The 23,092-nt window shown below is 49.9% G+C and overlaps 1 protein-coding gene across 5 annotated transcripts in view; it reads left to right on the top strand.

The window, feature by feature from the left end:
* The first annotated feature begins 2,301 nt into the window (after positions 1-2,301).
* Epb41l4b (erythrocyte membrane protein band 4.1 like 4B) overlaps positions 2,302-23,092 on the top strand; it is a 150,715-nt gene continuing 129,924 nt past the window's right edge. For all 5 annotated transcript variants that reach the window (XM_029475979.1, XM_021160258.2, XM_029475978.1 and 2 more), the window contains exon 1: positions 2,302-3,102. In XM_029475979.1, the coding sequence (XP_029331839.1) occupies positions 2,797-3,102 (306 nt within the window). In that variant the 5' untranslated portion in view covers positions 2,302-2,796. The remainder of the gene's footprint in view (positions 3,103-23,092) is intronic.

Here is a 23,092-nt window from a genome sequence, read left to right as displayed (position 1 = left end):
CGTGGCCTCTGCATCAGCTCCTGCTTTCTTACCTGCTTGAGTTCCAGTCCTGACTTCTTTGGTGATGAACAGCAGTATGGAAGTGTAAGCCAAATAAACCCTTTCCTCCCCAACTTGCTTCTTGGTCATGATGTTTGTGCAGGAATAGAAACCCTGACTAAGACACCTACAGAACCACTAGGAAGAGGAAGTGGGATCTTATGGACATTCAATAAGCATTTGGTGTGTGCTTCCTACTTCCCAGCAGGGCTAGGTGCTGGATGCTATATACACAGAGAAAGAAGAAAACGTCTTATCTTAATGGAGCCTGGAGCTCAACAGGAGAGAAGCTCTGCATAACTACACACTCAGATGATGCACACCAGATGAATGAACAGCTTTGAAGGCTGTGATTCTCCAAAGTTGCATCACTTGTAGCGTGCCTGCCTTCCTATTTGGCTGACGTAGAGAACCACAGATACAGTGACTTAAAACAACATAAAAGTGTTACTTTGCCATGCTAGAGGCCGAGGTGGATATTACAGGCTGAAGTCAGTGTTTCATTCCTTCTAGACTCTCTAGGGCATAAACCACCCTTTACCTTTCTTGCTTCTAAGCAGTGCTTCTCAACCTTCCTACCTAATGCTGCAACCCTTTAATGCAGTTCCTCATGTTGTGGTGACCCCAACCGTGAAATTATTTTCATTGCTGCTTCATAACTGTAATTATGCTACTGTCATGAATCCCTACTTCAACCTTTTTAACTCGAGCATAGAACCAAGCCCACCTTTGCTACATATAGTGAAACACAACGATGCAAATGCAAGATGCATAGGTGGACATCTTGGAGTGGCTACTCTGCTGCAGCATTCCTGGAGATAGCCTTAGAAACCAGTCAGCTGACCTGGGCTATGCCAATTTGTACATAGTATCTGTTCAATCTTGTTGTGGGGGTAAGGGCAGAGTGGGTATCTAATGGTTTATTGTGTAGATGCCATTTTACAGAGTAAACTGTCACATGGGTGGTCCCCATAATATCAGAAAATGTATTCGGGGCAGCTGTCAGACCTTGGGCAAGCATATTACAAACCTAAGTTCCCAAATCCATCTGAGTGAACGGGAATACATAGAACTGTCTTGGGGAGTTGGAATGAGGAGCAACGAAGATGCAAACGGTGAAATCTAAGACAATGCCTGGTTTTCAATAAATGTCTCTTTTGGAATGAGTCCTACATTCACCCCCTTGTCTTCTCTGTGTGTTTTGCTGAGGTCACTGCTTCCCCAACTCTTTCTTAAACTGTCATTTGCTTGCCAATCATGTTACAAGCTCCACCAGTAGCTCTGGAGCCCAATGAGTCTGTATGTCAGTCTCTTAAGCTCTCCAAAGCTCAGTTTCCTCCTTTGTACGATCGAGGTAATAACCTGTGTGCTAACAGGCTAAATTAAGACATATGGAAAGGGCTTAGCGTAATGTCTGGCACAAAATTAGAGCCTGATAAACAGTAGTGTTATTCTCCCCAAAGGCCTGGCCTCCTTTCAGCTTCATTTCCCACATTCCTTTCTGCAGCACAGGACAACTCACTTGTCTGTGGGCAAACCCTGAACCTGTGGGCATTGCTCGTTAGCAATTCGCTGTCTCCAGTTTGCTCCATGTGCCCTATGCAATTCATTCTTATGTTCTGCTTCGCTTCCCAGGAGTCTGTCCAACCTTGACCAACCTTCTCAGTAGCAATAGCGTATGCAGGATCTTTCCTTAATTCTGGGCATGGGCGAGGTCCTTGAAGCAGGGTGTCTGCAAAGGAGTATGGAAAAGTACTTCCCCTTCCTCGCAGGCCTCAATTTTCTTGTTTGGAACAGGTCCGTTGGACTGGAAGGTTAAAGCTCCAGCCAGGGTTGAGATTTTAAGCAGATAGAATTTCATTAAGTGGCAGGGACCTTCTAGGTCGCCTACTCCACTTCTGCAGAAGGGGAAACTGAGTACCGTTGATGTTTTGATTTTTTTTTTTCTTCCAGAAAGAGCCGTGTTTTTCTTTGCCCTAGAGGTAAGCTTTCCCTGGAAGGAGACAGCCTTATTTTCTTCATCTGGTCAAGCAGGGGGAACTCTTGGACTTCTAGGGGGTCCTGCGCGCCCGGAAACACGTGTGTGCTCACCTACGTGTACGCACGTGAGCGCACCTACAGCAGCAGGGGGCGCTCGGGCCGGCAGGGGGCAGCACAAGCCCGGCGCAGCCCCGGGGGAGGAGGGCGTGCTGCAGTGCCGGCGGCGGCGGCTGGAGGTGCAGCCCTCCCAGGTGGGAGGCGGGGGCTGCGGGCGCAGGAAAAGGCGCCCCGGGAGCGGGCGCTCGGCGGGGGCCTCCTCGGGCCGGGCGCGGCGCGAGTGGGAGCGAGCGCGCCGGGAGCACGCAGGCGCTTTGCTCCGGCTGGCCCTCGGCCGGCGCGCGGCGCGGGAGCAGCCCGCAGCCGGGTCCCCCCACGGCGCTCTTCGCGGGGCAGCGGCCACGCAGCAGCCGGCACCGACCGACCGCCCCAAGCGCGCGGCAGCGACAGCGACAGCGGCGACAGCAGCGGGACGGTCCCCCGGGCCGCCTGTGCGCATTCTCTCCCGCGCGGCTACTCTCGGCGGGCGCTGGCCCGGTCGACGCGTCCCGCGGGCGGCCGGAGCGCGGCCTCGGCCTCGGCTGGGGCGGGAGCGAGCCCGGGGCCGCAGCCCGCGGGAGGCGGCGCGGCGCGGCGGGCACTGACGGCGGCGCCGGGCGCTCCCGGGCGGCGGCGCGGCGACAGCGCAGGGGGCGGAGGCAGGGGGCGCCCCCGGCCAGGATGCTGCGGTTCCTGCGCCGGACCTTTGGCCGCCGCTCCATGCAGCGCTACGCGCGGGGCGCGGCGGGGCGCGGGGCCGCCGGGCTGGGGGACGAGCGCGACGGGGGGCCGCGAGGGGGCCCGGCTGCCGCCGCCAGCTCCTCGGTGCTGCCCGCCGCGCCCGGGGGCAGCGTGTTCCCGGCCGGCGGCGGGCCCCTGCTCACCGGCGGCGCGGCTGTGCACATCTCCGCCTCGGGAGCTGCCAAGGCCACCCTTTACTGCCGTGTCTTCCTGCTCGACGGAACCGAAGTGAGCGTGGACCTGCCGGTGAGTGACGCGGCGCGTGCGGGGCACTGGCAGCCTGCTCTCCTTGGGGCAGAGCCCCCTGTCCCAGTCTTTCTTTCTCTCTGGGAAGCTACGCGGGCTGTTTTGGGGGGACCCCTCCCCCATCTTCTGCCAATCTTCCCCAGCCATGAACCCTCCCGGACCACCAGCCCGGGTATGCTCTGGGGCCCAGCCTTTGGCACCTTGCACCGCAGGGTTGCGGCGCCCTTCTTTGGCGACCACCTAGGATTTTTGTGCCTCACTCCTACCCCATGCTATCCCATGCACACGTCCCTACGTCCCCTCCCCTTGGCGCAGGTGGCCGGCATTCCCTGCCAATGTTGGCCTTCCGATGCTGGATTGAGTAGAATTTTTCAAGCGACGCAGGGCTGTTCCGGGGTATCCCGCTTTGGGTATCAGGCCTTGGTGGAGAAGAAATCCTTGCCTGCTGCTCAGCAGGTGCCCCAAGTTTGGGAAGAGGCTTAGGGAACAGTTTTGCCGCTATGCCTTCTCCCGATTCCCTATGGATGGCCCCCATAGGGAGCCTATCCCAAAGTGCTCCCTGGCTCACAACCTCGCAGGGAGTGGAGCGACTTGGGAGCCAACTCAGGCCAGGTCCGCTTTGAACGGAGAGAGAAGCTTTGGCGTGCTGGGAGTTGGCCCCGGCCCCCTCTGGACTGGCCTACCCACTCTCTCTCACACCCGGCAGTGTGCGTGGGACGCGCAGGGCATCCCGGGGTGGCAGCACCAGGGCCTGCGTCCGGTCCACACACCCACAGGTGGTTGCACCCGGGCCCAGTTCCAGTGGCAAGCTAGGCCAGCGCCAGTGTCTCCGACGGGAGTGCAGCCGCCAAAAGAGCCTTTCTGGCCGAAGGGGCCAGTCAGATCCTATCAAACGTTGCACTAACGGGCGCCCACTGCGCTGCGGCAGACGGTGCCTTCGGGAATCTTTGGGCATGACTGAAGACACCGCAGTAATTGAGCTTTAGATGAGTTACAGATTGTCCGGAGCGTTTAGGCCTCCGGACAATCTGTAACTGGGTGGTAGGAATTCGTTGGACTTGAGGAGAGAACATTTAACCTGTAAGGGTTTCAAATGGGAAAAATCAGCCTTGCTAGCCTAGGCTCTCATGCTGCTTCGTGTGGGTTAATTTGGAGACAGCTTCAATTTATGGTAGTTTCATTTTTGTGGTTCCTGTGCTCTATAGGAGAGCATTTTGTCACAAAAATATCCTTGCGAGGCCTTTTCATAGAAAAGGTGCCAACATTCCCCAGCCCAAAGCTGTTGTCTTTTAAAAAGCATGCATGTCACCGCTCCCCAAGAATGAGGCTCGCCAGCTCTGATGCAGAGAGGCAGCCTGCGAGTCGGGGAGCAGAGGCTAGGTGAGTGGGCAGCTTGGGTATGGAGAGGCTGTGGCGCAGTTTGCATCTGGCAGAGGAATGATACCCCTGGGAACTTTGTCGGTGCTCCCTGCCTGGTAGTTTTCGTGTCTGTTCCCCAGGGATAATTGGCTTATAAAATGTATTGCTACTGTCAGGTTTGTGCGACAGGCTTAAGTGGTGTTTCTGAGATGAAAAATTGCAAACGGAGTAAAGTGCCTGTGTGCTAAAGAGATCCAAACAGGTACACAAACGCATGGGTTGGGAAGCTGACTGACTGAAGCTGGTGGGGTCGTGGGGGAGGGGAAGAGTGGCCTCCTAAAAGGCTTCTTCCCTTTTTTCTTTTTTTTTTTTTTTAAAAAAAAGGGCACAGAGGAATTCCTCCATCTCGGGTGTCCTTCAGATGGTAGATCTTTTTGATGCTTTTTTTGCTTTTTTTTTTTTTAAATGTGTGATTTAATGAACCTCAAGTTGTATCTATAAAAACAGACATATGACCACGCGCCATGTCCATAGACAAATAGAAAGCAAATCAATGCTGGCTATGTCGTGTAAGCTCTCGGGGAGGAAAGATGGAGAAGAATTGCCAGTGAACATGGCTCATTGATTTAAAGATTTATTAGATATTGGAATTGCATCAGTAAATCCCCTCCACTAACCTTCCCAGATCGGAGTGCTGGTTCCTGTAATTAATTCTTACAGCGGTTTAGCGCCAAGCTGTGGCTCCCCTGTGAATCTGGCATCTGTGCTGTTCCTCAGACCCACTTTACTGGATTCCTTTTCTGTGCCTCCTTCTAGGCATTTGACCCCACGGGTGCTTGTTCTGTCTCTGGATTTTTACTGCTTTCTGGGCTATGGCCTTGCCTGGCTGCTTGTCACACAGATAGGATTTACCTTTGACCTGGTACCCCTAAGCTTCCTTCTATATTGGATCCCTTCCATAAAGGCTCAGAAAACTAGCCAGAGTAACTATGACTCCTTTGTAATTAAATCCCTCTGGTAGCTTCAAGAAGTCCTTTGCTCAGCGTACAAAAGTGGTAAAGTATTGTCATAAACCTTTTATATTAGCTCCTCTCAGGACAGACACTTGTGTTCCAGGATGGCCTCAGACACAGTAACACACTCAGGTATGACAAGGCTGTGGCACTTACTCACCCTTTATGGGGTGTCTCAAGTGTGCTGAGCCACTTACTGTAAACACAAAGGTCAGGGAGGAGTGGCCTGGAGGCTCCAGGAAGACACATTTGGAAGTAGGAGAAACGGTCCCTGGTGGGATGTTCCAGAAGGTTGGGATGGGCAGGTGGGGGGCGGGGGTAGGATGTAAGGTGGGTATCGGGAAAGAAGGATTTCCTGAACGTTTTGATGTTTGAAATGGAAGCAGGTTAAATCTACTGTTACTTGGCAGAGCCACGGTCCAGTTGTCATAATTAATCAAAGGAGAACCCACTGCCATTTTCCTAGTGAGTCCCCTCCCAACAGACTTGGAGTCTGGTTGGTTGAATCTGCTAGCATGCCTGGATGTTCTGGGTCCTTCAAGTAGAGAGTGAGAGCTTTCTCAACACCAAATAAAAAAAATGAACGAGAAGGTCTCACCTATATATACAATCCAAAGTGGGCTTGGTGCACAAGCCCAGCTTCCAGGTAACACCAACATTGCCACCCTGGGCCGTTTCTCTTCAGTTTCTCTTCAGAAACCCTGCCCTCTCATGAAGGGCACCTCCCTCCTATTAGTCCAGCCATGCCCAGCCTTCAGGTGTGGTCTGGTCTGAGGGAGCCAGGCACTTTCCTTCTATGAATGCGTTTGCAGATCCCACTGCTTGGTGTGCTTGGCAGCAGCACCCACTGTTGACTCATATTTAGCCCTCTGTTGACTAAATCCCTGGCATGGCTCTTGCTCTGGGCCCCTCCGCTCAGCCCCGCCTCTGTTGCCTGTGTGAGCGAGCCAGTGTATGTGTATCTTTCAGCAGCCCCGTGTGCAAAGCTGCTGGGACCAGTGGCTGGCCAGTTAGCACTCCCGCCATGCCTTGCAGGGGAAGGCTGGTTGGCCAGTGTAGCATTTGGCACAGTTGCTCTCACTGTATCTGGAACTTGGCATCAGCTCACTAGGGTACTGTGCAAACGCGGAGAATTTCAGTGTTACTTTATAGCCTGACTGCCACCCTAGGCCACTTGGGCTCTGAGTGTTGGCTTCCCCGTTTTGTTTGTTTGTTTGTTTGTTTTTAAATGGGGGATGAAATGATTAAAAACAAATTAGAATGCTTCAGTAAACAGCAAGGCATTGGAGGATTGCTAGAAAGTCATAATTTTTGTAGATGTCTCGTCCTTTTCTATGGAATTTGGAGAAGTTTATGTATGGACTTTAGGGGAACAGAAGTGAGCCGTACCAGCAGGCTTCCCCTCGACTAGCTCTTGTTTAGTGGGGTTGGAAGCTGGGTGCTGTATGAGAAATGCTTTTTTTAAAAAAGCTTCAGCCGGGCAGTGTTGGGGCACACCTTTAATCCCCAGCCCTTGGGAGGCAGAGGCAGGTGGATTTCTGAGTTCGAGGCCAGCCTGGTCTATAGAGTGAGTTCCAGGACAGCTGGGACTACACAGAGAAACCCTCCTGTCTCAAAAACCAACCAACCAACCAACCAACCAAACAAACAAACAAGCTTCACTTTGGAAGAGAAAAACACAGGCTCTTAGGACTGGTAGAGCATATGTGGTACAGCATAAAGATCATATTCCTTATTTAGGAATTGAGAAAGCACATCTTCATCCAATGTATATATGGGTCAGTGAGGCCAGGGGCCATAAAGTGACTTCCCTGTGGTCACTCCCTGGAGGGCTGGAATGGTGCACACAGCAAGCTAGGTTGTAGGAGCCTTAAGTCCCGCTTGCTCGCTTGCTGTGGCTCGTCTTACCTATGCAGAAAGGGTGTGTGTGTGTGTGTGTGTGTGTTATTTTCCTCCTCAAATATTTGCAGGGCTCTTGGGGCTGGAGAGGCTTCGGCAGTTAAGGACACTGACTGTCCTTCCAGAGGACCCATGTTCAATTCCCAGAATCTGCTTGGCAGCTCACAACTCTCTGTAACTGTGTGTCCAGAGGACACACGACACTCACCCAGCACACAGTTGGTGCACAGACTGTATGGCAAGCAGAATATCTATACACATAAAGTAATACGATCAAAAATTACAAAACAAAAATCCACAGAGTTCACGCCTGACATTCCAGGTTCGAACCAAGTTCCTGAGTGTTCACAGTCCTCCACTGAAGACGGTGCTGACTGCTGTGTCCCTTCACATTCTCTAATACACTCTGTCTCTGACGACAAGCAGAGGCAACTGCATTAAACCCAGGATTGGTGTGCTTGTATATGGTGGCCTCGAGGCAGTCTTTGACCTGGGTATTGGCCTTTGTTTCCGAGAGCCTGTTTTTGCTATAGTGGAGTGGAGGCTGGGCTGGAGGAGGGATTGGATGCCAGCTACGCTGTGGCAGTACTCCAGGTGAAGGGTGAGGAGGGCATCCCTGGGAGAAGGGGCAGAGGGCCCTGGGGCAGTTCATAGATGGAATCAGGTGAGCATGTGGGGGAAGGGCAAGGTGCCAGTGTGGAGCATGCATGGGTGATCGGTTTCCCTGCCCCTCCATGGTGGGAGGGAAGAACGAGGGAGCAAAAAGGAAACCTCCAAGGTCTGGCTGCCTCGGCTGCCTTGCCTGGTCCAGGCCATCTCATATAAGTAGATATTGGCGAATGACAGCCCTGCAGCCCTTGCCCTGCAGCCCTCGCCAGACTGTCCCCCTGGGTTGTGAGATTGTGTTGTTTGTGTAAAGTGTGCCTTTATCATGAAAGGCAAGCTGAGCTGGGAGTGAGCGAGGTGAGTGGTAGGCACCCTTCCCTGGTGGGATGTGGCAGAGACTGCCTGAAGCTGGTGCCACACTGGGCAGCGTGAGGAAGGGAGGGGTGTGGTTGGCGAGTGGGGGTTCCCCTGATCTCTTCCAGGACCAGTAACGTGACCCTCCAGAGGTACATGCTCTGAGCAAACATTAACTTGCTAAATATTTCCCATGTATATAATCTCACTGAATCTTGCCCCTGGTTTTGAAATTAGCAGAAGGCCATGGGGATGAGTTTTCCCCTTACCTTTTTGTGTGAGGACCTTAGGAAACTTCTACCCTGGTAACCATAGAGATCCTCCTCCTCCTCCAGTATGTGTCCTTCCTACGGCTGGACCTCCTGGGCTGGCTGGCTGCAGACATCCACTTTTAACTACTCTGCCCTACCCAGTGACAGCTTCTCAGATTTCGTGAGAGGTTGGAACCTCCGGTGACATTGTGCTATGTCTCCATCCGTACTTTTAATCTTTGTGTTCGTATGAAAATGTGTATTTTGGGTGGTGAACTGCAAAGGGCCAATTGGAGAGGCCCTGTTGACCCTGACCTTACAGTGAAGCTATGGGCCTCCACTTGTTACACTCTAGGAATGTACAGCAGTGGGCTTGCTCCTCTGAGCTCCCTACTTGGGTGAGAAGCAAGCTTGGAGCTCTCCCCTCCCCCCACTCTTCCTCTGGCGGGTTCTCTTGAGTCCCTTGCATCAGGGAACATAAGTTGGTGGTTAGTTTTAGGTGTCAACTTGACACAATGTAGAACAACCTGGGACCTGCTCAGTGAGGGATTGTCTGCATCACGTTGACTTCCGCCCTGACTGTGGGGATCGTCTTGGCTATGTTAACTGATACCAGAAGAGAAGCCTTCATGTGGACTGCACCACATTCATTCCCTTGAGTTCCGGTCTTGAATTGTGTAAGCAGAGAAGTCAGCTTGAGTAGTAGGTGTGCACAGATTCATTCTCTCTGCTCCACTGTGGGTGGGACTAGTTGCTTCTCTAACTAACTCGGAATTGTGAATTAAAATAAACCCTTTCGGGCTGGTGAGAAGGCTCAGTCGGTAAGAGCACCCGACTGCTCTTCCGAAGGTCCGGAGTTCAAATCCCAGCAACCACATGGTGACTCACAACCATCCGTAACGAGATCTGACTCCCTCTTCTGGAGTGTCTGAAGACAGCTACAGTGTACTTACATATAATAAATAAATCTTTAAAAATAAAATAAAATAAAATAAACCCTTTCTCTCCTAAGCTGTTTTTTTGTTTCTTAACCTGCCAGCTAAGCCCCCAGCTCTCTCCTGTAAAACTCAAGGATAACAACAGTTAGCCTTTGGAGCATTCCCAGGACCCAAGATAATCCCAGGACCCTGAGTATAGATCCAGGCCACAGAAATGAACCTAGGAAAAGAAAGAAGTCACAGTTCTTAATGCTTGCAAAAGCCTCCAGCCAAAGCTGATCTGTGGGATGTGGGCTGGAGCCTTGCCTGTACCCCCTCTGCTCCAGTGTCTCCAGCCTTGCATCTTCAGCCTCTGTGGTTCCTCTCCAGCTAACTGTATCAGCTTACCTGGTCACTTGACTTTTAAAGTCTATTTACAAAAATTGTTTTTCAAAGTGTTTTTGCTTGTGCAAGGCAAATTTTCTGTAGTTAACAAGGCCTGTGGAAGCTCTTCTAGTGTGTTGGCGGTGTGTGTGTGTGTGTGGGGGGCCGCGTGTATGCGTTTGTGTCTTTCTTGAGTTCATAGTCAATGGAAGACATGTAACCCCATAGGAAGCAGTACAAGGGAGGGGCCATTGAACTGTGTGGTAGAATTGGAAAAGCTTTGATGCTGTAGTGGCTGGGGCTGTCCCAAAGGATACATGCTAGAAGGTATCTGGGCAGCAGGTGCAAAGGCAAAGAGGATAGGAGCAGGGAGGAGGGAGCCCATTCACCCTTTGGGCTCCTTGGGGCAGGTATGGAGGGCTGTAAACTCTGACTGTGTGACTTGTGAGGGACCTTTGAAGTGCATGAGATCCAGGATCTGTGCTCAGGAATTCTATGAAGCTCACAAAGACTGTTTCCCCAGAGTTTTATAGGAGAGTCAGTCTTAGCTGAAGAGTCAGTCAACTTACCTTCGCTAGCCACACAGCTAGCAAGGTCCAGCTTCAGGCACAGACTGTGGAGAAAATGGTCTGAGAATGGTTTGGCAGGTCATCTGGGCATGGGATGGGTGATTGGCTCTGAGCCTGTCCCAGGGATTCACAGGTGTGTGGGGACCCCAGAGTCTTATGACAGTTTCTGCCTTTGAAGGCCATTTGGGACTTCCAGCCTGAGGTCACATCTTTGGTAGACTGAGTGCAGTTTGTTTATTTCTTTTTCTTTTTGTTGGTTTTGGGTTTTGGTTTGTTACTTGTTTCTCAAGACAGGGTTTCTCTGTGTAGCCCTGGCTGTCCTGGAATTCACTCTGCAGGACAGGCTGACCTTAAACTCACAGAGATCTACCTGTCTCTGCCTCTTGAGTGCTGGGATTAAAGGCATGTGTCACAACCAGCCAGTTCTTCTGACTTGAATGCCAGTCTTCAACACCTAGGTAAAAAGCAGTCTTCATAAAGAAGTGTCTAGTAGAACAGCATTAAAACTGCCATCAAGAAAACCGATTTTCGTCTTCCCTTCCTGCTGCGTAGCAACTGTTGAGTCGCTGTTCTAGTCTTTGCATCAGCACGGCGGGTTCTGTTTTGATTTGTTTTGTAACCTGGGAGTTGAACCCACAGCCCTATACATGGCTAGGCAAGTATTCTCTATTGTTGGGCCTGTTCTTTTCTTAGCAGAACATTTCCCGACTGTGCAGGCTTCCCAAGCTTCTCACCCTCTGCATTCTGCTTTTGACTGACTTAAGTCTGCCCTGCCTCTCTGTGTGTGGCAAATGAGTAATACCTGCTGTTGCCTCCTCTGTCTCTGGGGGTTGGAGGTTGATACACAGAGCATCTGCTCTGGTGCCTGATAAGCACCTTGCCTCCCAGGCTCACAGAATTTGTGTCGTTTCTTTAATGGTCTTGCCTGGCAAGGTATTACCTTCTCCTTCCAGGGGGTTTCCAGAGAGCAGATGGCCACAGGCCACGTGCCTGGGAAATGTGGTCCATCCGGATCCAGTCTGAATTTCCGGACTCCCTTTCCATTGCTTCCTCCAGCTCAGGTACACAAGCAGCCCTCCCCTCCCCTCCTGTTTCACCTTGTGTTCCTGGGAACTTCCAGGGAGAACCATAAAGACCCCTGGCTCTGCTGTACCACACTGGCACTCTGTCTCTGGAGTTTGGGTTCTGAGCAGTTTTTGCTGGCTGTTTCCCCCAGTCCTACCTAGTTAGTGTGCACAGCTTTCTCTTCTTATAATTAAGAACCGGAAGATTCCTTAGGGTTCTGTCCTAATGCTAATGTGGTACCACTCAGTGATTGCTTGCCACCGAAGGCTGAGCTTGGTCCTAGGGTTGGAGTCTTCCACCTTGCTGGCCTCTCTGAGTATACATCCACAAGTGCCACAAGTCTCAGAGGACACACCCTTGAGCTTTGCGATGCTCTTCCAGACCCTCATCAGAGTGCTGTCCTCTGTGTCGTGCGTGACCTTAGCTTTTGAGTGGCCTGATAATGCCGATTCACCGCCTGTTTCCTTGATCAGCTGTGCCTGCTCTAAAGCAGAGCTTTTTCAAAACTTGCAAGGTAACGCGGAGCTTACCGTTGTAACGGTTTGAAGTGTATAACGATTATACCAGTCACCTCTAGAACTTTTTTCTCTTCTTAAATGAAAACCCCAGCCCCATTTGAACACTGACTCTTCATCCCCCCCCACCACACAGTACTCCCCCCGCCCTAGCCCTTCCCCCTGGATCCTTGACAGTGCTCCCTGGGAGTTCCCAGGAACAGTCTGTGAAACAGGAGGGCTGCTTCCACCTGAGCTGGAAAAGGGCTCTGGGAAAGCCAGATTGGGTCCATCCTTGTTGGGATGCTCAAAAACAACTTTGCATAGTATTAAAGGGCCAGCGTACCCTTCCTCACTTCCAGCTATACAATCCCAGGTCCTGGTGCCCCCCATTCTGCTTTTTGTCCCTTTGAAGCTGACTGCTCTCATCTCATTAAGTAGATTCCTACAGCATTTGCCCTTTGGTGTAAGGCTTGTGTCATTTAGCTGCAACCCTCTCGGTTGTAGGCTGCACACTGCATATTCAAGTCTGAGAAGTGTATGGGTTTTGGACTGCATTACCCAGACCTCTCCATCCAATAGTGCTGCTGTCTTTGGAGCTGTAGATGCCTTCAGCCCTTATCTCTTGATTTTTATTTTAATTAATTAATTTATTTATTAATTAAATAGCGCGTGTCTGTGCACATGCTATGGTGCTACGGTGCATATTTGGCTGGCAGGAGACAACTTGCAGGAGTGGGTGCTTACTTTCTACCATGTTGGTCCTAGGGCTCAAACTCAGATCCTCAGGCTTGGCAGCAGGCCCTTACCTGCTATGCCCTTACCTCCTGGTTGATAGGATTGTGGTGTCTCCCTTGCAACTTGCTCTGTGCTCAGTATCTTCTAATCCTGTCTTAGTCTGGTGGTGGTGGTGGGAGGTGATGAGCCAGTTTTCTTTCTCCCGTTACATTTCTGTCAGAGTTGCCCAGTGTTGGCAAGTCTTCTGTCCAGCATATTAAAAAGTGAGATATCATTACAAAAGAATTTTTGTTGAGACGAGGTCTCACTCTAGCCCAGATTGACCTAGCCGCTCACTCTGTAGCCCATGCTGGTCTCAACTTACATCGAACCTCCTATCCTTGGCCTCTGTAGTACTAGATGTGGGCCACCATGCCTGGTCAGTCAGATGTTCTAGAACAGGAAGAATTTAGGACAATACAGTGAGGATCCTTGTACCCCCACCACCCAGCTCAGGCACAGACCAATCCCCAGTGCAGACATGGCTCTGAAATGCTTTCTGCGGTACATTCCTGCTCTTCTTCCTGAAGCTTGCCTTAATCCCCTCTTTCTAAGGACTTGCCTGAGCAGTGCATTGTTAGTCTCTTGTGCTGTGAGCTGAGGTTGTTTTTCTTTTAGCCTTGTGTGAGAGAGACCCATCCATGATGATGAGGTACCCGGGGTGCTAACTGCTCTACAGTTACTCTGTTGCATAACTATAATGGGTCCGTTTATCCTTTGGAGACATTTGGGATGTTTTCAGTTTAGAGCTATTTGGAAAAGAAAAACAACAACAACAACAAACATTTTGTCAAACCTCTTTGACTTGGTCCCCAGGTTGGTATCTCATGCACGTGTCTCTTTTAGGATGCATAGCTAAGGGAGTGGGCTGGACCTCTTAATATTATGCCAAGTGTTTTCCCAGCATCCCAGCAGCACATAAAGACATCAGCGATACCTTCTGCTCTGGTATCAGGCAGGCATTCTGCAGCTTTTTTTGTTTGTTTTATATCTGCAGTCTAATGGGAGTGGCAGCAGTGCTTGTGGTCTTCCTTTTTTGGTGCTGGGGATTGAACCAGGTCCTCATGAATGCTGGGCAGGTGTCCTGTTCCCGAGCCAGGACCCTCACCTCCCACCTTCACTTCCCCCAGTTAATGGTAGGATTAAATGTTGGTCGCCCGGATCTCCTTCTGGAGATCCACCTTAGCCCCAGTGCCTGCCTTTGCTACCACTGTGCCTTCCCTCTGTGCTGGGCTCTTTCACCCTCACACCTACTCCTCAGTGAGCTTGTCTTATCCCCTCCCTCAGAGAACACAGTCGGCAGGCAGGCAGGCTTCCTTGGCAGCCTCTCCTTGCTGAAGAGGACTTGTCGGTGTTTGACTCTGCTGTCGACAGCATGAGCTGTATTAGCGGCTGCTGGGGGCTCAGGGTGAGCAGTGAGCGGTGAGAGAGTCTTGGCTTCATTCTGCCCACATTAGTGCTGGTGTGTGTGTGTGTGCACACGTGTGCGTGCACGCTTGTGCATGTGTGTATTTGTACAGGTACATGTGTATGGGTGTGGGTGTACATGAGTACATCTGCACGTGGAGGCCAGAGGACAATTTAGAATGCTGTTCCTCATGCCTCAGATGCCATCTACTGTTTTGTGTTTTAATATCCACCCCACCCTGTGTGTGTGTGTACGTGTGTGTGTATGTGTGTGTGTATGTGTGTGTGTATGTGTGTGTATGTGTGTGTACGTGTGTGTGTGTATGTGTGTATGTGTGTATGTGTGTGTATGTGTGTACGTGTGTGTGTACGTGTGTGTGTATGTGTATGTGTGTGTGTATGTGTGTGTATGTGTGTGTGTATGTGTGTGTGTGTGTGTGTATGTGTGTGTGTATGTGTGTGTGTGTGTACATGTGTGTGTGTGTATGTGTGTATGTGTGTGTGTATGTGTGTGTGTGTATGATATGTATAAATGCATGTGACACAGCAAGTGTGTGGAGGGCAGGGAACAACTTTGTGGACTCTGTTCTGCCTTTCTACCTTTGGGTGGGTTCTGGGTCCCCAACTGTATTGTATTGTATTGTATTGTATTGTATTGTATTGTATTGAGACAGGGTCCCTTATTGGCCTGGATTCTGTTCATCTGGCCGGTCAGGGAGCCCCAAGAATCTACCTATTTGCTTTTCCAGCACGAGAATCTTACAAGTGTGTACCACTATCCTTTACATGGTCTTTGGAAATGGAGTTTAGGTCCCCATGCTTTTAAAGTGAGTTTCTTACTGACTGGGATGTCAGCCCAGAAGTGTATCATGGGCTCTAAGCATGGATCATGAGAATTCGGTCTTGACCCAGGCACTCTATATTTATATCCTCAGCTCTGGCCTTCCCCAGTGACTCTAAAATAAGTTTCAGATATGATGTTTCAAACATGTACTTCATTAGGTGTCTCTGGAAGATAATGCTACACTTTAAAAGGCATTCACAAGGCTTTGAAAACATCTCAATACAATGTAACAGCTGCTTTTAGATATCATGTATTTAGCTAATGTCAAGACTTTCCTCGGTTTGTAGCAGGGTCCAATTGTGCTTTGTTGACAGTCTCCATGAAGCAATTGGCTAGCCCTCTCTCCTCTTTCAGTTTTCATTTTTTACCATGTATTTGCTGCAGAAGCTGAGACATCTGTCCTGTCTATGTTCCTAATTTTCTGGATTTTGCTACATTTGGTCACCCTGGCAACTGGTTGCATTTGAGGCCCCTGAGTCAGGATGTGTACATCACTGGGATAGGTGCTGATGCTCAGGAAGTGTGGGTGGAGATACATAACCAAACCTGATGTAGATACTCAGTGGGAAGGCCTAACGGGTAAGACCTGGGAGAAAACTCCCGGATGAATGGAAAATATCACGGAGAGACTTTGCACTCTGAGGGCAAACAGAGGAGCAGCTTTCCCGACCGTTGTAACAGCATATGCAAAGGCCCTGGGGCTCGAAACAGCGTGTTCAAGGTTCCTGCCCCTTGCTCTGTGCCTGCCAGCAAGCCTAACCCTTTCCCACTGGTCTTGACCCTTTAAAGAGGTCCAGATTCCTCTCCTGTAGATGGGAGGAAGGAATATTTTCTTTTTCTTCTGTGTACTTTCGGTTTCCTTACCAGCTCCTTGATAGACACTTTTTTATCCTGATCTCTCCTGTATGGGTTCCCTTTACCCTTACAGGGAGCCCTCTGCAAGTCCTTTCTATCGACCCCCCGCTGGGTGTGCCAGTGTGTTTCAGGGAACACAAAGCCAGTGTTCTCTAACCCTCCAGACGGAATGCAGCCATCTATTTCTGGGTCTGTTGGAATGACTGAGTGTTTGGCTTCCTGGAGCCAGAGGAGACCACTGGTTCTGAGGTGGATTTGCATTTCCAGCTTCCTGAAAATGCTCACTGCTCTCTCCGGCACATGATGAGAATATAAACAGGTTGACTTTGGGCAGGCGGCTCTCAGATTTTCTTGGTGACACCCACTCATTTAGCAGCCATACTCTCCCGGAGGCTCCACTCTCTGCCTCTTCTAAAGCAGGCAGGGCCTTCTAAAGCAGTCATGGCGGGGATCTCTGGCCTGTGATGTGGACACGGGCGTCTTCCAGGCACCTGATATTTGGTAAAGGCCCAGGTGGGTTAGTTATTAACCTGCCATGCACTCCCAGCTGCCCATCCCTGGCTTTCATCCGCCGCAAGCCTTTTATTGCTCCTGTGGGCTGGGGCTTGAGACCAAGGCTCAAGCAGCCTGCTCTGTATCTGTTAGTCAGCACCTGTACCTCTTTGATGACAGTGAGGATGGCTGGTCAGAGTTCAGGGAGGGGCCCAGGCTGCCTTGGAACTGGGGTCCAGGTCAGGCCTCTGAGTGGCCAGTGGCAGATCTAGTAGGGCAAGGAGATTTTATGGGATCAGGACGGTCTTAATGGGAACAGGAGGAATCTAAGCTTCGGAAAATGTTTTCCAGGATACACTGCTATTCTAGAGCTAGGGGTTTGTTAGCTTTGAATCCAGAAAGCCTTAGCGTTGTGAGGTGGGGTAAGACCCAGTGCCTCCCAGCCCCCATTTTGCTGCAGTAGTCTTAGCCAAGTGTGGAGGTACATGCAGGCATGCCTGTCCTGTAATCTCAGTCCTGAGAAGGCCGAGGCAGGAGGATCATTTCACAGTGTAGGGCAGAAGGTTACATTGTGAGACCCTGTCTATAAAAGCAATGACATCTAAAGTAAATTCTACAGTCTTGCCGGGCTGTGGTGGCACTCTTTAATCCCAGCACTCTGGAGGCAGAGGCAGGTGGATCTTGTGAGTTCGAGGCCAGCCTGGTCTACCGAGTGAGTTCCAGGACAGCCAGGACTACACAGGGAAATCCTGTCTGGAAAAATAATAACAACAAATACCCAACCCAACTCAACTCAACCCAACCCAACCCAAAAAACCATATAGCTTCTTCATTAAAGAGACGGTAGTCTCTTCATTAAAGAAAAGTGGAAAGCTTGTGTGTTGTCTTTGTGTGTATGTGTGTTTGTGTATGAGACAGGTACCCAGTGGAGGTCAGAGGTCCACCTTGGGTAGTTGACCTTGCCCTTCACTTTGAGGCAGGATCTCTTTACTGTTTACCATGTGTCTGTTAAAGCATCCAGGGATTCTCCCGTCTCTGCCTCCCATCTCCTTGTAGGAACGCTGAGATTGCAGAGGCATGCAGTTCTGCACCTAATGTTTTAACGTGGGTTCTGAGCATTTGAACTCGGGCCCTCACGCTTGCATAGCGAGAAGCCCTCTCCCTGCCTTGTCTTCTTTTTTTTTTTTTAAAGAAAAAGGATTGTGTGCGCTGGAATTACTGTAATGTGCCGTTTAATTTATTCACTCACAGAGAGTTGAGCCTTTCCCATTCAGGAGTTGCCCAGATGGCTAGAGTATTCTATTTACCAAAGAGACCTGCTCTATTACAGCTATTTCATCTATCAAAAGAAGTAAGCCATAGAGCCTCTAGCTTATGTAAGACCCTCTGTGGGCAAGGCAGATGCTCAGAGGCAGAGCCCCACTTCCAGGAGCACATCCACGGCAGGGTACCGGTTGTCCTTGACATGCTTCATACATACCCTGCTAAAAAGGAGACAGAGCGTCTTATTTTGCTGTCCTAGGTGAACCTGCTATAGGTTTATTATTCTCCCAGACTCCAGGACTCTAGGACTCCCACCAAAAGGACACAACTCTGCGATGGGCACCCCTTCCCAGTTGTCCCTAATGGTCCAGGCTCTTGGATCATCTCTGTATAGTGTGCCAGCCTCCAGAGAATCATGGCCTCAGTCCTTGGGCTATAATGATGCTTTGAAACTTTTTTTTAAAATTTAGTTTATATGTACGGTTATTTTGCCTGTATGTATGTCTGTGCGTCATGGGCATGCCTGGTGCCTTGGAGGCCAGAAGGTGTGGGATCCCCTGTTAGAGACAGTTGTGAGCTGCCATGTGGGTGCTAGGAATTGAATGTGGGTCCTCTGGAAGAGCAGCCAATAATGGCCTTAACTACTGAGTTATCTCTTCAACTCATGGAATAGTGATATTGAAATTTTTCATATATTCTAGAATCTTCTGGGGGAGCTTTTTAAAGCGTAGTTTCTGGGACCTACGTCAGGTACTTGGTAACCCCAGGATTACTGGATATGGGTGGGGCAGGGTGCTATCCCTAGAATGTTTCAAGGCTTGTTCTCCTCCCTCCCTCCCTCCCTCCCTCCCTCCCTCCCTCCTTTTTTTCCCTTCCTTCCCTTCTTCCTTTCTTTTTTCCTGAGACCATGTTTTGCTGTGTAGTTTAAGGCTACCCTGGAATTCACTGTGTATCTCAGACTGGCCCCAAACTCATAGAAATCCTCCTGCCTCAGCCTCCTAGGTGCTAGGATTCGGGCGTGTATTGGTATTGACTTCTGTGTAGTTGACTCTTCCCTCTTCAGGGCCCGGTTATCTCTCCAGGCTCACTCATCTCAGCTGGAGCTTGTCATTTGTGGTCCCTTGCCCTCCTTCCCTTCCTTCCTGGGAACTTGCCCGAGGGACACTTTTGCCACAGGCAGACCTAACACTTTTCATGGACTAGCTGTTGTTTATATCGTCATTAGAATAATATATAGCTCTACTGGCCTTTTAGTTTTGCAAATGATTTCTCGTTGTGGTGAAACTGGCATGACATAAAGTTTAAGGTGAATGGTACCTGTTGTATTCAGTGTTGTGTACCTTGTACCCATTAAGCAGGCACTCCCCACTGCTCCTTTGCTCTAGGCAACCTAATCTTTTGTCTTTGTGGATTTGCTGACGCTGGGCATTTAAGTAGAATCCTACCATGGGTGGTAGTTTCTGTCTGCCTGCCTTGACTTAACATAATGTCTTTAAGGTGCACCAGCCATTTTCCTTCTTCAATACCATGGTTTTATGATTTAGTGTAGTCTGTGTCACAGATAGTCCTAATGGCACCCTTACTGTACAATCGAGGAGATGGGATTACAGGACAGTTAAGCCATTCCCAGAGCACACATACTGAGCATACACAGTAATAAAGATCCCTCACTGACCTGCTGGTGTCTCCTCTTAACCTTGACCCTTTGAGCCTGTGCTAGCTTTGGTGCTGTAAGCTCAGCCTTTGAAGTTGAAGGGTAAGAATGAAACTTTATGAGAGACTCTGAAGCCTATGCATAGCATCTGATACAGCTCTGGGAGCCAGAAGTCACCTATGATGCCTCCCTCTGAGCTGCTGAGCAGGACTGATCTTTCAAAGGTCTCGGCTTAATTGGACTGGGTCAGTTTTGTGATGTGTCTCCCAGATGTTAAATGTTGAGCATTGTGCTGAGTATATGATGTGATAAGCCAGCTGGTTTTGGAAGAGCACTGTGTGTTGAAAATGATATGAGGGCTCCTAAAGGTAGCAGTTACCCCAGATAAAGGGTACTCCCCAAAAGCTGTGTTTGTGCTATACCAGCAGAGCTTCAAGCTACATGCAAAGCCACCCTGACGCCACCCCATAGCCACCCAGGGCTTTACAAGGTTTTCTTTCCCTATTTTATGGAGGAGGCAACAGAGGTGTCAAACTGAAGTCTCATCTGGGATCTTGTCTCTAGAATGGGATGGGACCAGGAAGCCTGGCTCCAGCTTTCTGTGTTTCATCTTTCAATATCTTCTTTAAAATTTGCGGTGGAGGGGGGAGTTTGGTAAGGTGGCTCAGTCTGTAAAGAGTTTGCCCAGTGAGCATGAGAACCTGAATTTGGACCCACGGTGCTATGTAAGAGCTCGGTGGTGTGTGCCTGCAATCTCAGGGCTGGGGGGCCAGAGACAGGCAGATCCTGAAGCTCTCTCTGTCCCAGCTAAGACGATCGGGTGACTGTAGGTTTAGTGGGACAGAGTGTCTCAAAAAAAAAAAAAAAAAGCAGTCAACAGAGGATGGGGTTGAGAGTGTGGGGTATAGAAGAGGCACGAGGACATATGGGAGATGGAAGAAGAGACTAGAGTTATGCTATACAGGGAGATTAGCAACAGCAAGGTGTGTCAGAGGAGAGTTGGGGAAAGATGATCTACTAAAAACAAATTTGTTTAAAAAAATGCTATAATGGTGGGTCTGGAATGATGGCTCAGCAATCGTTTTTCTAGAGGACCCCGGTTCTATTCCCGGGGAATCCGATGTCCTCTTCTGACCTCAGTCGGTGCCGGGCATACATGCATGCAAGCAAAATGACCATACACATAAAATAAGAAGTAATTGTAAAGTATTAAAACAGAAAGTGCTACCAGATGAACTAGCCCTGTTTCTACCTCGATTTGAATATGGAGGAAAGACATCTCTGTTGTTTCAGCCATGAGTCCATGGTATTTTGTTCTGACCTCTTTGAACAAATGGATATTGCAGCTGAGACCTAGAGAATTCTGCTTGCTCCTTTGACTTTTGAGGTAGCTACTGGCCACGTCGCCATGCCTTTCTGATGACCACAATATGAAATGGAATGACAAACACCATCCCAGCTGGACAAATGGAGCTTCATGGAACTCACTGGGAGCAAAGAGGCTTTGGTTGGGGATGGTTTTGAGGGGGAGGTGACAAAGTTCGTGTAGATGGTCCAGGTAGGAACAGCCTCTCTGAGGAGGGCATGCAGCAGTGGCTCCTGGATGGCTGAGCTTGGGGAGATGGACAGGAAAGCTGTGGCCACTGAGTGTTCTAGGGCAGTGGAGGTAGGTGTTGCAGGATGCTAGATAGCCTCCCCGCAGGCACAGGTGAGCTGAGGTGCAGTTGTCAGTTAACCTGGTGCTGGGCTTGGGCAGAAAGATGGGTGCTCAGGGATTGGGTACGAACTTGGAAGCCAGTGAATTTGGTGGTTGTATTTAATGGTAGGACTTATGGTAAAAAGAGCAGATGTCTTCCCATGTCTATGCCTGGCAAGTTGCTGAGGTTGAGAGCTCAGGAGGAGAACCCTTTAAAGAAGGGGTCACTGGATCTTTGTTTTTGTAAAGGTTGGTTGTGTGTGTGTATGCATGTGCATGCACGTGTAATTTTTTTTAAGGTGCCACAGCCCCATGGCACCTTTATTTCTTGTTGGTTTACATGAGGCCAGCACAAAAGACCAGTCAGACCCTTAAGGAGAGATCTAGGAAGATTTGAATAGATAATATAGCCAGGAGGAAATGGGGCACAGCCATGGCGGACCTTGTGAGATACTCTCCCTGCCAGGTGCCAGCGAGCTGGCTCCTGTGAACTCTGAGCCCAGAGTACCTGAGCATGGGTGTAGTGTCACTGTCACCAGCTGGTATAGGTGATGAAAGAGAGGCAGTGCCAGCCAGGCAGTGGTGGCACATGCCTTTAATCCCAGCACTTGGGATGCAAAGGCAGATGGATTTCTGAGTTTGAGGCCAGCCTGGTCTACAGAATGAGTTCCAGGACAGCCAGTGCTACACAGAGAAACCCTGCATCACAAAAAACAGAAACAAAACCAAAGAGGCAGTACCTACTCTTTGCTTTGTTGCCTTACACATGGAAGGAGTCAACACTTTCCAAGGAGAGAGAAAAAGCATGCAGGCATTTGTTGAATGGTGCTGTGTACACAGAATCAAGCCAGGTACCAGACAGAGTCAAGACTGAATGAGAGGGGTATATTTCCCCAAATTACTGGCAAGTTAGTGAGAAATGGTGCCTTCCACAATTGCAGAGAATGCTTTGGGTTTTATATAGTTTTACCATGAATTGCTGAGACACAACACAGGAGGGGAGAAAGAGACCATGAGAGGCCACCTTGCTTTTCTGAGGATGGCAGAAGCCAGCTCTGTCAGAGCACTGGGACAGATGCTGTGGACACAGCAGGGACAGAAACTGGAGTCTGTGACATAGACACAGGGAAGACAGCCTGGCTCTAGCAGTTCATTAAGAGCCATGCCTCTGAGTCCCAGTGGGGATTAGACCTCTCTGAAACATGGATTTCAAGGCTTGCTAGGTATTTATAGAGGTAAGTACAGGAGAGGTGACAGAGACATGTGGATGCCAGCTTGGCTTAAGCTCCATCTTGTCTTCCTTTCGTTTTTTCTTTCTCTCTCTCTCTCTCTCTCTCTCTCTCTCTCTCTCTCTCTCTCTCTCTCTCTCTTTCTTTCTTTCAAAATAGGACATAAATATCATTGTGTTGCCCAGGCTGGCCTGGAACTCCTGGGCCCAAGTGGTCATCCTGCCTCGGCTCCTGGTGTGTACCACTGTGCCGAGCTCAAAATGAATTGTGAAGATACATTTTGGTATTCGTGCCAGTTATACTGAGTGCAGTTAACCTCACTGGAAAGGGGAGCCTGTGCTTCCATTTATATGCGGGTCTGAATGAGTAGAACTCATCTGTGGAGGAGGCAAATCAGAATAGCTGCTGCCTCTGGTAGATGGAGGAGGGAGGGCCACACAGATGTTAACATCTGTCACACAGCTCAGATGTGTGCATTTCTATAGAAACACTACTTAGAATTCTTAGAATTCATCCCAAAGAATTCTTTTAAATCAGTGAAGGGCCAGGGGAGGAAAAGATGGCATGGAACAGTGACCATGGCTAAAGCCAAGGGGACATGTGTCTATATTCCATTGACCTTTTGTCTGAGACTGGCCATGATGTAAATGTGTGTGTGTGTGTGTGTGTGTGTGTGTAGAAGCAGCCTCTCCAGCCCTCTGTTGACCTCTCCCCCTCCACCTTCCTGGAAACCTGTCTGCTGTACCCAGAGTCTTCCTGGCTGTCATCTGCGTTTGCTTGTTTCCTGCTTTTCTGGGCACTGAGAACCTTGGCTTCTCCCACTGTCCTCTGGAACTGGCCAGTCTTTTGCTCATCCCTGTTA

Source organism: Mus caroli, chromosome 4 (genome assembly GCF_900094665.2).
Source record: "Mus caroli chromosome 4, CAROLI_EIJ_v1.1, whole genome shotgun sequence".
Classification (NCBI taxonomy): Eukaryota; Metazoa; Chordata; class Mammalia; order Rodentia; family Muridae; genus Mus; species Mus caroli.
This window is presented reverse-complemented; position numbering and strand designations above follow the sequence as displayed.